Here is a 17,635-nt window from a genome sequence, read left to right as displayed (position 1 = left end):
GGTCATAGGACATGATGTTCAAAATTCAACTCGGGTTTTTCAAATGAGATAGGACGAGTGCGGCGTGTGTTCTGTATTCACTATTCACAACGACCATAACCCCGAGACCTTAGGTTTTTTATGCCGAAGTACCTTTCACTGACCCAAATAAGAGACATCCATCAAAAGACTCTTGACAGTTTCCTGAACCAATCAGGCCGGTGGGGCGGGAGTCGCTTTTCAAAGAGTATAAAAAACGTTTTCAACGACGTGTTTTGAACGGTTAACAATCAGCATCTCTCCAGCTATGTTCCTGATCAGCCACGACGGTCTACGGACCAGACGGCCTCCTACAATGGCCTGTTTTGACCTGAGGCTATCGTGCCCGACTCCGAGTACTCTGCGCCTAACAGCTAGCCTGCAGACCAGCCTTCTCGGCCGGACCATCTTATGCCTTCAACTGCCCAGATCTAGGGGCCTGAGCCTCAGGTATCTGCCCCTGGTGATCTATATTGGTCGGATAGTTTCCTGGAGAACCGCGCAGTACCTGACATTTTTGTACCTGCTCATGATGTTCCGGGGTTCCTAGCAGGGTCTGAGGAGATAGCCATTCAGGCCGTGCAACAAGAAGAGGCCGTGGCCGACCCTACAGAGGCTCCGGCCGATTGGACCCTATCAACCAAGGATGGGATTATGCGGGCATGGCCCTTGAACAAACTGACGGACCCTGGGTGAAACATTTCGAAAGGCACTGAAGCTGGGCAAGTGTTGGATGGCGGCTCTGCCGGATAGAATAATGGATCGGTACCTAAAAAGTACCGGCAGGGATGTTGTACAGACTGACCCTGCCAGACACAGCCTACGGGTCTGTTTGAGACTGCTCGGCTCAGCAGCAACAGCGACTATCTGTTTTCCACAAACCTTGGCTCAGGAGCCCGGTCATCAAGACTCTGGGCGGTTTCCACATCTTTCTGCCATTTCACCAGCTTTTTACAAAATGCTGTTGACCAGAAAAATGAACATTCTATTCAGGAGTCGATTGTATAAGCCTTTTATCACACGGACGCTGACTCTTACTCAAAAATACGTGAAATTGCCAGGCTTTCTCTAAATGCCATTTTCTGGACCTGATAGGTTTGATGGACCTTAGGGGTATACGAACTGGAAAATCAGATGAAGTGTCTGAACTGAATGTTTCGGTGAGATCACATGTTTTTTGTCGGCTTTTAATCACGCTGTTTAGTTGTAATGTTTTGAAGTGGTTGGTAAAACCTCTCTGAATTTTTAGATTGTTTTTGAAAATGACCAATAAAGGACCAGTTGATTTTTAAACCCTAATTTCTTTCACCGTCGAGGATAGTGGGTCGTTGAAAACGTTAGAAAACGAAAGCGCTAGATTTCCATCATATGGACCATTACAGAGTAAAGATTAGAGAATCTTTTGCAGTCTCCATTACAAGATCCATAACACCCGCAGGAAGTTGGACAATGAAGTGAAGACCCTTTAGTTGGTCAGAATCATGGGGGTTAGCGCCTAGGGTCATATTCTAAAATATCTTCGATTATATCTATTTAGTTAGCATGTCGGCACTGTTCATTTTCAACATCGGTGGTATATTTCCAAGACCAGGGGATTCTTGTCAAAAGGTTAAAATAAAACAGAGATCCGAGATATTCCTATTGGAACAGCAACATTTTGTTATAGAGTGTAGAGGTTTGTCTTACATTCTAATTCTTAAAGCTCTATCAGACTATTGTTCATTTCAAAGCAAAATGCCAACAATCATTTTGTTTATAACTAAATTAAATAAACCTGATAAATAGATCCCGGTGCTTGATAATACTTAACCCTAATTGATATCATTAAATGATACTTCTGTGTTTTATTCAGATTTAATATTTTTAATTTGCCTTTTTAAGTTTTATTTAAAAAATGAACTCTTTAAGACACATTCAGACTATTCCGGACTGCGCATGTCAAAAAAAGCTTATTATTTATTTCAAATGTTTTGATACATCATGACAGTTTTTCAAATTGTAATCACTCCACTTTTTCATGTGGTTATTTACTTTATTTATTCATTTTGGCACACATGTCCTTATCAGTCTAGTTCATATTCTAAACTCCAATATTTAATGTTCTTCCTGAATCAGGAGGAACACAAGCCTGACTTTTAGTGCCAGATAAGATTCTAACAATAACCGGCTCATGTTAATCAGCCTCATACTAGCAGATGTTCAATAATGTTTTCCCCAACTCTTTGCCATCCCGTGGAACTGCCTACATAGATGACCATTTAGCTGATAATATACCGCAGAACACGTAGGTTCTGTTGTAGTGTGGTGAGCTTGGGGTGATCCGGTCTTAAGATGTTTTTTAATCTCCTCTGTCACTTAGTATTTGTACATTTTAGTTTGTACTGTCTTATCTTTGTGATAGGGGCGAGTCAATGTTTCATTTTGGAATAATAATGTCTAGCGTAACTCTGCCCCTGACTATGATCCCTGCAAACCCAGGTCCTTGGACTCGTATTCAAGAAGATTGCAGACACTTGTTGACTCTTGGAATCACAGTTCAAACTTATGTCCCTTGACCCTGAATGCTACTAAAACCAAGGATGCTTTTTCACAAACAGAGGGGAAAAGCAGTTTTCCATAACCCCCGTCCTATGTCACCTGGACTACCTAAAAGAAAGAATAAATCCTCATAGTTTTAGTAAAATTTTAATCCTTGTGCTAACGCCTATAATAGATATAATGTAACTATTCACTAAAAACATTTTCCATCCTGATTGGCCTGTAGTGTACAGGTTCCTATAACCTCCTATAACCGTTCTTATTTTCAGGGTCTCATAACTGCTGTAAAATGGAAGGCTATTACCAAGCATTCACAGAATTTCTAAAACGCTGTATTATACAAAGACCCTGAGTACCAAAGTGTTTATAACCTGTTGATGAAAATGCTGATTTAAAGTAAAGCCTGAACAAGATAACTGTTTTCTAATCATCATATAAAATGCTTAGTAAATAAAGAGAGACTAAATACAATTTATAACAAAAATGGAACACCGACGGACGGCTGAATAAACAAGGGAATCTAACTTAGCTTGAAATGCCGCAGAGTGTTTTACCAATAAAACCCTACAACAGTGGTTCTCAAACTCTGGGCTGACCACGCTAGGGCGCAAGTAACAAAAGGGGACTCGAAGATGTGAAAAAAGAAAACAAGAATCGAAAATATGAAAAATACATCTATTGAACCCAAAACAAATTGACTTAAACTACCTTCTGATACAGAAAAATAAATATAGAGATAGATAAATGTCGATACAAGTAGGTATAATAAAATATGCAAATAAAATGTCAGGAGAATAAAATATGATTTTTTTCATGATTAGCAGGCCAAAGAACTGGCCATTTGAGAATAAATAATCGCACATTTGTGTTGTAAGCAGAATCTGCATGACTTGGGCCGGCAAGAAAACATATAGGGTAAAAGATATCAGATGTCTCCGGTTCCTTTAGGGACATTATACTGGCTATTCTCATTTAAAAGGAGTACAGAAATTAAGTTCTATGCTATGTTTGGGGTGGATGTGATCAGAAAGGCACTGATGGTTCCAAAGAACTCTTTGGGAAACAAGGCTTTTCTTATAACGTTTTAAAATCGGACCTTTACAAAGATGCTTTTAGACGCTTTATTTTCTAAAGATGCTTTATTTTCATGTTAAAGCAACCGGTCCTTTTACTTGGCTACTGAACATGTATTTTTGTTCACTAGCACTTTAGTGTTTCATTAAGAATTACCCGAATATCTGATCATTAGTTTAAGAAGAAAGAGTAATTAGCTCTGCTATTTTGTGAGCTATACAAGCGTGCTGAGCGGTTGGCTCCCATTTACGAGGTCACTAGCACGAGCTAAAGCTGCCGATTTTAAAAACATGATTTTAGTTCTATGAACTTCGGAGGGGCAAAAAAGGGCTACTTACATCCCCTGACTATAGTAAACCATCATACCTCACTACGGCCTCCTGTGCATTCTTATAAATCTCCGTTTAAACGCACAAGTGTATTTACAGAGTTTTCCTTTGTCCAAAGGCTCCTAGGTGATAGAAATGAGCTCAGCAAAACACTAAAAATCACTGATCGCAGCAAATCCTAAAACACACGTGGAATCTGTCTCTCTTGTGCGTTGTGGGGTTACTTTTAAAAATATCTTCATTATATTATACTTACAAAATGAATAACCAAACATGTTATATAGTGTAAGGGACGACAGGCATGGGCCGGCATCTCGACATGTACAGGACCTTGTTCATTAGCCTGGGTGCAAGCCCCTATTAAACCTGAGGCCGCGGAAGGAATAGAGAGCTTTTACAGGCAGAAGTGTTAAAAAGAGACACAAGGCTTTTGTAGCACGAGACTGCTCCATGTCTTTAAAGGTAATAAATCAAAGTTTAGGTTTGTACATGACATAATCCTAACAAATTCCTGAGACTAGCAGCCGGTGAGCTCTCCGAGGGTCACCCAGCGGGGGGTGGGTGCTCGAAACGGGCGGGCTCAGTTGTTTGCAAGCGAACTCACAGAGTCCTTCCTCCGATTGGGATGCTTACAGAACCTGACTTTACTTTCTGTGTGTAGAAAGAGAGCAGGGGTTGATCGCAGGGAGGTCGGCTAAAAGCTGACAGAGTCTGCCACTTGGTCTTTCTCTCTGGGAAATCAGCTTCATTGCTAAAACTGTTTTTTACTCAGAGTCCGTCACTGGGAAACCTGATTTAGCGGAAGTATGAAAACGGCCCCTGCTGGAACCGTCACCCCCTCCCTCATGTGGGCCGCTTGCTTCCACAAGATGTTTCCGTAGGGTCGGCTGAAGATACCTGTATTTAAAATGTGGGGTGAGTTTGAAGAGAAAAAGGGCTTGTTTTAGATCGATTGTTATACAAATTATATTAAGTATTATAATTACAAATTATACAGCCCAGGCTAGATTTTTTAGACGTCTCAAAAGTGATTTAAAAGGGAACTACGGTATATTATTTAACTAGGTGTGATTTTTAAAGGGCTGAACTAGTAGTTATCTCAAGCTTTACAAGCTAATCTTTAAAAATCCCTTAACTTTAAAAAATCCATCCGTCATGGGCAGAGGGTCTGCGCGGTGTTCACACTTTATTTTATTTTATGACACTGTGTATTTGACCTATAATCTTCTCTTGCCTGTCATGGAGCTCTGTCTAATTACCTGAAGTTACAGGAATTGGGAAGTGATGAACTATTTTGGTAAGAATATGTTTTAAGGTCTACATAAGTAAGAGTATAAAGGGGAAAAGTGTCACCCTAGGGCCCTACCATGACAAAACAAAAATCATAATTGGGCTTTTCTGTTTTAACTTTTAATTAAAAATAGTAAAATGATTTCTAATTATCATCTGTGTTAATAGAAATAATTTCAGTTTTTTTTTGAGTAGACAGAAAATATCAAAATTTTGTGCTAGTGTAACAGTAAGTGCTTTTACATGCATGTACAAAACTGGGATAAGGTAGAAAACCTGCTTCCTTATAAACCTCCGTTTAAATGCACAAGTGTATTTAGAGAGGTTTCTTTTGTCAAAAGGCTCCTAGGTGATAGAAATGAGCTGAGCAAAAAAAAAAAAATAAAATTCATCACTGACCGCAGCAAATCCTAAAACACACGTGGAATCTGTCTCTCTTGTGCGGTGTGGGGTTACTTTTAAAAATAACTTCATTATATTACTCACACGTCTAAAATCACCCGGATTTTGGGTTACTATCCTGTATTAAAATAATTACATTTAGCGAAATGAATGAATGAAAACACCATTACAGTAAGTTCCTGGAGTCTGTCTCTAACCGGCTGTCCAAATGAGAGTTTATAAAGCAAAAATGTTTTGTTATCTCAACCTTTTAAAAACAGGCGGCTCCGTACAGAGAGAGGCCGTTTCGAAAGAGTAGGCATTTCACAAGCGGGTCCCTTCTGCAAGTAGTTCAGAATACTTTTATTAGGTCAGAGTTACTGCACCACCGGCCTGCGCTTTAAAGCCACTCCTGAATATTCTCAATGGAGAGGGACCCTAAGGTTAAGCTCTGTATATAAGAGAACATTTTGATATCAGCCACCAATCAGCCCAGGCTAGACGTCTCAAACGTGATTAAAAAGGGAACTGCGGCATATTATTTAACTAGGTGTGATTTTTAAAGGGCTGAACTAGCAGTTATCTCAAGCTTTACAAGCTAATCTTTAAAAATCCCTTAACTTTAAAAGATCCATCCGTCATGGGCAGAGGGTCTGCGCGGTCTCGAGCCCGTGTCTGCGCTCAGAGAGAGAGAGAGAGAGAGACAGAGCACACAGGCCTGATTGCAAGGGGGGTCTGCTAAAAGCGGGGCTGCTTGATTTCTTTTTGAGAAACCGGCTCCATTGCTGGGAGTCTGTCACTGGGAACCTGACTCAATGTTGGTTGAGGAATTTCTGTGAGATGGAAAAGGATGGACCTGTAAGTGATAAAGCAAAGATGAGATAGATATTTTAATGGCGTGTTCATATTAAAATCATAGATAGAACCGAAGAAAATGCTTTGCTTTTTTATACAGCACTTTCAGAAGTGGCTGGGAAGTGGTGGGGAGCCCCGGGGGGCCCAGAAACAGGGTGCGATCACGCTGACTGACTCAGACCGTGTCTTTGATCTTACAATTTGTTATCTGTGTGCGAGATGGAAAAAAAAAAGCAACTTGACTTAGTTTGAAGCAAAGATGAGATGTTTTAATGGTGTGCTCATCTTAAAATCGTAGATAGAACAAAATGCTTAGCTTTTTAGGCTTTCAGCAGGGAAATGTGGGGGACTGGGAGGTGTGGGGGACCGGGAAGTGTGGGGCGCCTATGGTTAAATGCGGCCTGACTCAGACCGTGTCTTTGATCTGACAGTTTGTTATCTGTGTGTGTGAGCTGGAAAAATGCAGGTTTTTGAAGCCAAGATGAGATATTTTCATGTCTTAAAATCGTAGATAGAACAAAATGCTTAGCTTTTTATATGGCCTTTCAGAAATGGCCGGTAAGTATGCGGGGACTGGGAATTCTGGGGGGACCGGGCAGTGTGGGGAGGCCGTCCATCATCCTCGGGTCGGTGCTGGGGCGACTTTAGGCTGGTCTGAGCGGTCAGGACAGACCCCAGGGCCTGTCTGGGCTTGTGCCGGAGAAAGGGCGGGGGCCGAGGCATCCCCCGGGCATGTCTGAGCTGGTCAGGACAGGCCCCGGGCATGCCCGAGCTTGTCGAGGTAAAGGCTGTAACATGCCCGGGCTTGTCTTTCAGGAGAGGGGGGCGGTGGGGAGTTCAAGGAGGGGGTAGACATCCATCAAACTGCCCTTGACAGTTTCCTGGGCAGGCAGGTGGGTGTGGGGTGGGAGCGGGTTCAAACAGGGGGCAGACATCCATCACACGGACCCTTGACAGTTTATTTCGCCCGGCAGGTGCAATCCGGGTTCAAACAGCGGTCAGGCCTCCGTCAAACGGACCCTTGACAGTTTATGGAACCAATCAGGGGCCAGGGGAGGGTTCAAGGAGGAGTCAGGGAGGGGACGGGAGGCCTTACACCAATCCGACACCGGGAGGCGGCACCAACGGGGCGGAGAGAGGTCACGTGGAGGGGCGGGGGAATTCCGACGTGACGTCATCAGGATGCGACGGGGCGGGACTTCCAGTCTTGCGTCAGCGGGGCGGCACTTCCGGTGTGACGTCAGAGGGGGTGGGGCTTAAAAGTCATTAATCATTATGATTGACAGCTCTAATTGCGATTTTGACAGTAGCCGCCTGCCTATAACTACTCAGAATACATCAAAAAGACACACACGAGCCCCGCAAGCCTGATGGTGACCCTTACGAGAATGGATGCTATAACAAAAATCAGCAGTTTCTCACAAGCTGCACACTTTTTGTAGTACACTTGTAACAATCGCCCGATACGGGACGTGATTACTGCACTTCACCACCCGAGAGGGAAGTGGACGATATTTGAAGGATTAAATATCATTAACATATTTAGTCCTCGGCCCCTCTTCTCCCCTATACACGCCCTTAAATAACTGGCAAAAAATCAGAAGGATGTGGGACTGGTAAATATACTAAAATCCAATTAATACATTTACTTGCCCAGTGCCTGAGTGCTCATTTGTGAATCCCTTTCCCCAGATGTCCTCTCCAGCGGCCAATCCTGAACGCCCAGTTTGAAACAGACATAAAAAGAAAAAGAAAACAACAGATCTCAGAGGAAACAAAAAGAAAGATTTAATGTAGTCCATAAACATGGTGAAGAAACCTGCTGTACTGTTGCTACTATAGGATGGAGTGAGGAAAACAAAAACAGTCCTCCAGCGAAAATGGCTTCCTGGCTGGCTATACCAAAGAAACTCAATCACAAGTCTGACTCAGCAAATGGGAGCACCCAGAGAACACCAGCCTCTGGCCTCTTCTTGAGGATTCGTCACACTCATTCAACTTTGGGGTGGCCACCCACAAATAGCAAACGTCCCTGGGTGAAGTCTGATTCTGACGATTCTTAATGCACAGATAGTCGCCACCTTTCCTTCTGCCTTTTCCTTTTTTCCTCCTCTCCTCGATCCGCCATTCCCCTTATAAAGAAAAGCTTCCCGCCGAAACATTCTTTCCCTGCTTGGTTGTTACAGTAACATGACATTGGCAACTGGCAGCTGGAATATTTACTGGGCAGGATCCTCCCAGCACTTGGTCATCCACAAAAGTGCCTGAAGGTCTATTCATAGACACCCCCAGCCACATTATATAGTGACGGACAGACCAGAAGGCCAACCCACCTGACAAATTATGTAGCCTTGCTACATACTATGTGGTAGGAAAGGTTCCTTAAGAGGCTAAAACACCAATTCAACGGGGCTAAGAGATGAACATATTGGCAATCTCCACATTTCACCACTTAATAGAGAGTGCATGCTGAGCATAATGGTGCAAGAATGGCTGCCTTTGCATGATCTGGATGGATCCTGAACATTGGTGGTGTCTGAAGTGGCTTCCCCATCTCTAAGTAAAGCACTTTAAGTAGTGAGAAAAATGCTGTATAAATGTAATGTCTTCTTATTCTTCTTCTACCTGGCCATAGATTGTTAATTTTATTCTGCAGCAGACATTGCCTCCAACTTTGTCATATTTTTTGTACTTAATTCAGAAGCAGATATTTATGCTGTGCCACAAAAGAAAAGGACCAGAACATTGGATTCAGTCGTTGGTAAGTGATAAGCAAAACTCTGATAGTTTTTCTATGTCAATGTGTGTGTGTAAAAGAGTTCATTTTGAATATATTTTAGTTACAATATACTTGAAATTAATACATACTTGTCTGTACTCATGGAAGCAATTTTATTAAGTGTGAATAAAAAATGTAGTCTGTTTCATTTTAAAACACAAGTTTATGTCCACAGTGGGTTTCAGTTTCTTTCATGATACTGTGTTTGCATTTAATGTCAACATAAAAAAATTAAAAAATTTAAAAAAACATTTTAGAGCAGGGAGCTGTATTGGCCTGATGTATGTTAAGGAAAACAATCTTCATCCTGGATTCTTCTTCTCAATCCCTGGTTCATTTCAGTACCAGTGTACAAATGCTCTTGGGACTTCAGCAAGTATATACAAAATTTATTAACTATGACATCTAAGGAGCAAGTCATGAAAGAAGTTAGTCCTTCGCTGCATTCACAGCTAAGCTAACAATGCTTCGTTCAATCTAAGCTTTTATAGATGCGACTATAGAAGAGCATCTTTATCATGTAGTGGATAGCATGGAAATCTTAAGCAAGCACATGTTATTAAAAGGTAAAGTAGGATGATCTACAACTTAGTAATGTGAACTATTCCTAGTACTTAGACTCAATGTCAGAGACTGGCTCCTACAGAAGTGTCTGCATACTTTAAAGCAGATAGAACAATGTCAGTCAAAGGCACCTTTGGTATATCGTATTCTCATGGCACTCTGGTTATGTTCAGACTAGCTTCATCCTTTAGAATAATATTTGCTTATGTAATACAATTTAACTAATCTTGTGAGTATTAGATTCTAAGATGCTAAAGTGTCATAAAAAGATTTTCTCTAGCATATGCAATCCATGTTTACTCTCTATATTATTCTCAGTGCTACCAGGACAGATTCCAGAACTTTGTGACCCTGAAATGGAAAAAGCTAATTTAAAATGAATAGCTTAGATGGAGAGACGTCCAACCTTATTCAGTCATTTCAAAAACCATAGCATTTTAAAAATTTCAAGATTCAATAAAGTAGAAGTTTCTTTTGTAGTTTTAGCTGTGCTCTTGTGTTTCTATTGAATAATTGCTTACATCAACTGTGTTTATTCTTTAACAATACACACATATTATTTGAATATAAAGCTACATATATTTAAAATAAGCCTAGTCTTTTTAATCCATTGCCTGTTCCATAAAGACCAAGAACTCATCATCTTTTTACAATTTATTAAATACTAGCAGTTGTACCCAGGGCTGATCAGAGCAGGGCACTAACTGGGCGTTGCCAGGGTTTGGACACCAAATAAATTTTAAAACAGAACATAGTGTGTGAATTTCCCCCGTACAGAAAGTAAATCTGTGCAGAATTTGGTGATGATGTGGTCAAACATTGTGAATTTGCATACCCGACAAACACACATTGGTTTTTATATTAAATTTGACTTTCTCTGCTGGTTATATGACCATACCATACCAGTGTTTACAGAGTGCTTTTCTAAGAGGTCACATTTTATACCTCTTTATATTGAACAGAATTCATTCAAATGTAATCTTAAATTGCAAGTAACAGTTTACTTCTTGTTTTATTATACTGTCCTAAGGATACACATATAAATTTAGTGATCATTATCAGTGAGTGAATCAAGACTTCAAGCTTTATCTGTGCCATTAAGTATACAGTACGTCTTTCATGGATTTGAGAAAACTAATATCATGGCTATATGAGAAACTGGACACAAAGGAAGGAGAAAAGCACTTGTACTTACTGGCCAGGCAGAGGGACTTAGCAGGTAAGGATGTGCTGCAGGTCAGGGTGATAAAGATAGAAATTTGCTTATAATTAGAAAGAGTGTGTTGAAAAGGTGTAAGAAGTACTTTGAAGAACTTATGAATATAGAAAATACAAAATAGTGTAAGTTAGATGAAGTGGAGATAGTTAATCACGAAATTCTGTGGATCAGCACGGCTAAAATGAAATAAGCTATGAAGAGGATGATAAGTGGAATATCAGTTGACCTGGACAATATACAGTGGAGGCATGGAGATGTTTAAATGAGACGGCTGTAGAGTTTCTAACTAGTTTGCTTAGCAAAATCTTAAAAAGCGAGAGGGTGCCTGAAGAGTGAAGTATAATAGAACCAATTTTCAAGAATAAGGTAGGTGCACAGAGCTGCAGTAACTACAGGGGTATAAAGTTGATCAGTCACACCATGAAGATATAGGAAAGAGTGATGGATGCTACGCTGAAAGGAGAGGTGGAGATCTGTGAGCAGCAATATGGTTTCATGCCAGGAAAAAGTGCTACAGATGCAATGTTTGCCTGTTGATAGAGGAGTACAGAGTATGTCAGAAAGAATTGCATTGCGTGTTTGTGGACCTAGTGAAAATATATGACAGGGTGCCAAGAAAGGAGTTATGCTACTATATAAGTAAATTGGGAGTAGCAGAATAGAATGTGAGAGTGGTGAAGGATATGTATAAGGACAGTGTGGCTTTGGTCAGGTGTGCAGTAGGAATAACGGCTTGGTTCAAGGTGAGAGTGGGATTACATCAAAGATCAGCTCTGAGCCCTTTCCTGTTTGCAATGGTGATGGACAGGCAGACAGATGAGGTCAGACAGGAGTTTCCATGGACTATGATATTCACTAATAACATTGTAATCTATAGTTAGAGTAGAGAGCAGGTTGAGGCAAACCTGTAGAGGTGAAGGTAGAGATTGTTGAGGATGGAATCGGCAGGGAAGAAGTAAAGCAGAAGGCCAAAAAGGAGGTTTATGGATGCAGTGAGGGAAGACATAAAGGCAGTTGGTGTGGCAGAAAATGATGTGAAAGACAGGGATAGATAGAGACTGATGATTCTCTGCGGCAGCCCCTAATTGGCAGAAGCCAAAGAAGAAAAACAAGAAGAATACCATAGGTAAAGTATTTTCAGAATGGCCTCAAGAATTCTTCCATACACAATTCTCTGTTCAAGTGCATAACCTGTGCTATAAGCTTTCAGTCGTTTTTTAGACCTCAGAGTTTCATCTCCAGTTTGAAGCTACTGTGCATATGTTTTGCATAATAGTGATCTGTTTTTCATTTTGAAAGTGTACTGTAGTATATCCACCTAAACACCATCTCTTGGATTTATCCATATGTCTGTTGTTATTTGCTTATTGTAATAATGATTCTGTCTATACTACTACAGCTCATTTAGTTTATTTTTTATACTTCGAGTTACATTTGATAGTAAAGTATGTCAAAACCACACAGTAATTTATATATTTATTTATTTGTTTTACCAGAATCTGTCTCTTATGTGGAACAGCCTCAGTTGACCTATGCAGACATCACATTCAAGAGGGAACCCAGGAACAGCAATCTGACAAACAAAGTAAATATTAAGATTAAAAGTGGTAGATTTAGTTATATTTACTTGAGACAACAAAAGGAAACATAAAATTTACCAGCTTTGTAAACATAAAAAATAGATGAATATATACTGTATATACAGTGGATTCAGAAAGTATTCAGACTCCTTTCACATTCTGCAAGCTTTATTGTGTTGTAGATTTAATTTTAAATGAATAAATTTGACATTTTTGCCTATCTGCCCAGATACAATGACCCATAATAGCAACGTGAAAACATGCTTTCAAAACAGTTTCCAGCTTTATTAAAAATCAAATCTGAACCCTTATCATTCATAGAAGTATTCATACCCTTTACTGTGCCACTCCAAATTGTGGTCAGGTCTATCTTGTTTGCTTTAGTTATCACTGAGATGTGTCTACTGTAGAACTTGATAGGAGTCCATCTGTGGCAAAAATAAATTGACTGGACATGTTTAGAAAAGAACAGACCTGTGTATGTAAGTTCCATAATTCACACTGTATATCAGGACAAAAACCAAGCCATAAAGTTCAAAGAACTCTCTGTTGACATCCATAGCTAAACTTTGGTGAAGCATAGATAAGGGCAAGGGTGTAAAAAGATGCATAGCTCCCAGCAGCATAATGGCCTCAACAGCTGTGATATGCAAAAAAAGTTTGTAACTATCAGGACTCATCCTAGAGTTAGTGGTCCAGACAGACTGAATAATTAGAAGGGCTTTGGTCAGGAAGAACTCAATGGTCACTGCTACTAAGCTTCAGAAGTGCCCTTCTGAGATGAGAGAACCTGCCTGAAGGTCAACCATCTCAGCAGAACTCAATCAAGCAGACACATATGACAGTTCACTAGTTTAACAATATGGCATTTAAATGACTCCAAGAGAGAGAAGAGAAAATGATTCTCTGGTCCGATGAGACAAAGATTGAACTCTTTGGCCAGAACTCCAAGCACATTGTCTGGTGACGACCAAACACTTCTCATCACTTACCTATTGCTATCTGTGCGTTGAAGCATGGTGGTAGCATCATCATGCTATGGGATGCTCTCCAATGGCAGTGAAAGAAAGACTGGACAGAAGTGAGTGAAGAATTAATGCAGCCAAATACACAAAGACCTTTGAATAAAATCTCCTCCAGAGTGCATGTGACCTCTGACTGGGGTGATTCACTGGGAGTTCATTTTTCAGCACGATAATAGTATAAAGCATACAGTCAAAACAGCTCTGGTGTGGTTTCAAGACAAGCCTCTGACTGTACCTGAGGGGCCCAGCTCAATCCCAGGCTTAAACCTCATACAACATAGATTTGTAGAGAGACCTAAAGTTGGCACTTCACAGACACTTCCTATCCAAAGGAGCTTGAAAGGATCTGCTAAAGCAAATAGGATAAACTGCTCAAATCCAAGTGGGTGAAACCTGTAGAAATGTAACCTGAGAAGAACTTAAAGCTGGTTTTGCTGCCAAAGGAGCTTCTACAAAGTGCTCAATTAAGGGTCCAGATACTTATATGTGTGTATATAGTTTTTGATTTTTAATAAACCTTTGTCCTCATGGGTTATTGAGTGAAGATTGATGGGCAAAATGGCAAATTTCTGTGTTTAAAATGAAATCTACAACACAAAAAAGTGTTTAGAAAGTAAAAGGGTATACATATTTCCTTAATCTACTGTGTATATATATATATATATATATATATAATTCATAATCAAAGACAAAAGCTGCACACAGGAGAAGTGCTCTAGTGTTCAATAATACTGAAACAGAAAATCAGCATGGTCAAATATCCAATAATAATTACTTTGCTTGTATTGTTTTCTTGTGACCACAAAAAGAGGATTGTGCATCAAGTTTACCACAAAAAAAAGTAATAGATAAAACATAAAGTCAGAGTAACCAAATGACTGTTGGGCAGCTTGCTCAGTACACCAGGAATAACTTGTCAATATGTTCATCAGCTGTTCAAGTGAGTTGGACTGTGGCTGAATCATTGGTCTACGTAACAGCCAGTAGTCAGTTTGATGTACCCTGGAACCTTTATTTATTTATTTATAAAGGTGTTAAAGCAGGAAGATGCTGTTGACCATATGGTACTACAACTCTCAGACCTGTCAGTAAAGGTCTGGAAGACCCAGAGAAACAACACCATGAAAGAACCAGGAAATAGTGCATCATTTTGCATTCTGTTCGCATGTTCCACCATTTGGTGTCCCAAACAATTCCTGGATGCCACAGGTGGTTCATCAATTGCTCTATTCTGAAACATTGCATGATATTCTGTCTTTAGTTTTGGCATTGTTTCAGTGTAAATTAGAGCATTTGGTACAATGTACTTTTTTGTTTCATAAGGGAACATTGTCATCTTGAAAACTGAAAAATATAGTTAAATCCTTAATCCATATTTGAAATGTAATATACTGTACTTCTATTTCTAGGAAACTTTGATCTATCAGGAATTACAATCAACAGAAGACTCCATTTTATACAGATATACTGAACCAGATGAGCCTGTGTCCACCATTTACAGTGTTGCCAGAATGCCATCACAGTAGAGCAATACAACAATGAAAAACACGGATGTTTCTCTAATGAGATGAATTTCTGTGTAACTGGTTAATAGAATTGGAAAAACTGAAGTATTTAAAAATGGACATCTTGACGAATGAACATAAACTACTTCATGGTGGTCTTGTTTTAGATGGGCTTGAAAAGTAGCTGAAACCTTTAAATGATAAAATGAGAACACAGTTAACTAAGGATGTCAGTTGCTTGTTGTAGAGAGTAAAGACTGCAGAGAGACATTGTTTGATATCCTAGATATCTCATATTGTTTAAATGTCTGCGCTTAACTTTTATTAAACATTTGTCAAGTACTGAAATGTTATAAATCTAGTCAACTTGGTTAACGTCTGTGAAAACAAATTATCTACTCTTTCTTTTTTAACCCTTTTTTCAATACAGGAATGTAGGAAATGTAATTACAGGCACAATGTAGGAAACCATGCTAAATGGGATGTAATTAAAAACTAACCTATACAATTTTAGAAGAATGGTAAATATATATATATATTTTATTGTGCATTAGATGGTCATATAAGCCGCCACAGAAGAAAAACTGCTTGAATCCTAATATCTTTATAAAGTCATTTTTCAAACTAACCCCCAACAGCCCAGCATTGGAAAAATAATTCACCTAACCAGCAGCATTGGGAACAAGATATAAATGACACCCATGTGGCAGGGCACACTCACATGCACATCCACACCAGCCCACTTTACAGTGAGCAAATAACCTAAAATACAAATCATGTTAACACAGCGAGTATGTTAAAGGTCTACACTAACCCTAACCCTAACCCCTACCTGGTATTAGAGCCAAAGTTTCTAGAACAGGGGTGCCCAATGCGTCGATCACAATCGACCCGTAGATTGCAAAGATAGTGCAGGTAGATCGCGTTGCATTCAAAAAAATTTTTTTTAAACATTAGTCTATCATAAATCCTCCCTATGGCATTTGCCACTTGATTGACATACAGGGCGGCCAGTCTGAGATCTCTTTTCTTCTAAAACACTGGTCATCCCGCACGCACGATCAAACCCGTGAGCTACTGCAAAACTCCGGCTGTGATTTAAAAAAAAAATTGTTTGGGGAGGGTTTGGGCTGGATGTGGAATTGGAAGAGGATTTTTTTCTCACAATGTCACAATCAAAGTGCTTTTGTCTGATCTGTCAATCTATCATTGCTATTCCAAAGAAGGAAAATGTGGAAAGGCACTTTCAAACTGTTCATAAAAACTACGAAACTGACATCCTTACAAAAAGCGATCTGAGAAAGAGAAAGGAGAGGGAACTAAAATCGCAGTTAATCGGACAGCCGTCATTTTTCACTTGGCTGAATTCAAAAGCTCCTTGACTGCATTATTCGGCTCTACTTATTTATGCGAGTCAGCCTTTTCCCACATGACGATTATTAAATTCAAATACTGTAGTGACCATAAATGTATTGAATTGTTATTGTGCCATAAAGGTTATTCAGTTATGTAAAGTACGACAACATACATTTTATGTATAAAGTATACTCAGTATATATATATATATATATATAAAGCATTTTTAAGGTAGGTAGATCATTTCGACCTGGTCATTTTAAAAGTAACTCGCAAGCCGAAAAAGTGTGGACACCCCTGTTCTAGAACTATGAGTTAGGGGCACTAATCAGTATATCATGGTCCAACTCTGAATTCTAATTCTAAAAATAGTTTAACATAAATATAAATAAATTATATTTTAATTCCCAAATGTACATTACATTTATGAGGAGGACAATCTTTGAAACACCAATAAAGAATGAATACTTAGAAAAGACGCCATCAAAACAAGGTAGACTTGAATTATGGGTGTCTTCCAAATTTCAGAATTGCCTCTTACATACATTTTTTGTTTTGATGGAGGAAAGAACAGTAATTTAAAGGCTGGAGACTGGATAAGCAGGTTAGAGAATTGGCTTGTTTCAAAACTTGCTTTCCAGTCTACAATTAGCACACAAAATGCTTACTATTTGCAAGCAGTAATGGTGGGCTATGGTGCATAGAGAAAAACTCTTCACTTTCCTTCTTTGTTCTTATTTTCTCACATATTTAGATGTCTTGCTGTTTTAAAAGATGAAATGCATGTTTAAGGTATAAATTATATTTATCAAACCTCCATGAATAGAGAACCCACTGGGTTGCTGACTTTTTTTTACTTTGCACGCACGTACATTTCTTTTTTATGCCTTGGTTTTTATGACCACATATGCCCTTGATCAGCCAGGGTGAATACATAGTAGAAAGTGTGAATGTGTCAACCACATGGCTGCCTAACAGTAAGACTTATTGAAATTCAACTGAGAGTGCAGTTCTTTGTTTTTCTTTTCTTTTTTTTTAAACTTTATTACATTAATCAGACAGTTCTCATACAGTACATGCCAGACCATATTACAAAAATAAAACATGTTTAGATAAGAATGT

The 17,635-nt window shown here is 39.4% G+C and overlaps 1 protein-coding gene across 1 annotated transcript in view; it reads left to right on the top strand.

Annotated features, from left to right (window-relative positions):
- Positions 1 to 16,126, top strand: part of LOC120535920 (sialic acid-binding Ig-like lectin 12) — a 51,709-nt gene extending 35,583 nt beyond the window's left edge. The window contains exons 8-10 of the mRNA XM_039764110.1: positions 9,187 to 9,246; positions 12,544 to 12,632; positions 15,062 to 16,126. Coding sequence (XP_039620044.1) covers positions 9,187 to 9,246; positions 12,544 to 12,632; positions 15,062 to 15,178 — 266 coding nt within the window. The 3' untranslated portion in view covers positions 15,179 to 16,126. The remainder of the gene's footprint in view (positions 1 to 9,186; positions 9,247 to 12,543; positions 12,633 to 15,061) is intronic.
- The last annotated feature ends 1,509 nt before the right edge of the window (positions 16,127 to 17,635 follow it).

This window comes from Polypterus senegalus, chromosome 9 (genome assembly GCF_016835505.1).
Source record: "Polypterus senegalus isolate Bchr_013 chromosome 9, ASM1683550v1, whole genome shotgun sequence".
Lineage (NCBI taxonomy): Eukaryota > Metazoa > Chordata > Cladistia > Polypteriformes > Polypteridae > Polypterus > Polypterus senegalus.
Note: the sequence above shows the minus strand (reverse complement) of the source record. Positions and strands in the feature narration are given on the sequence as shown.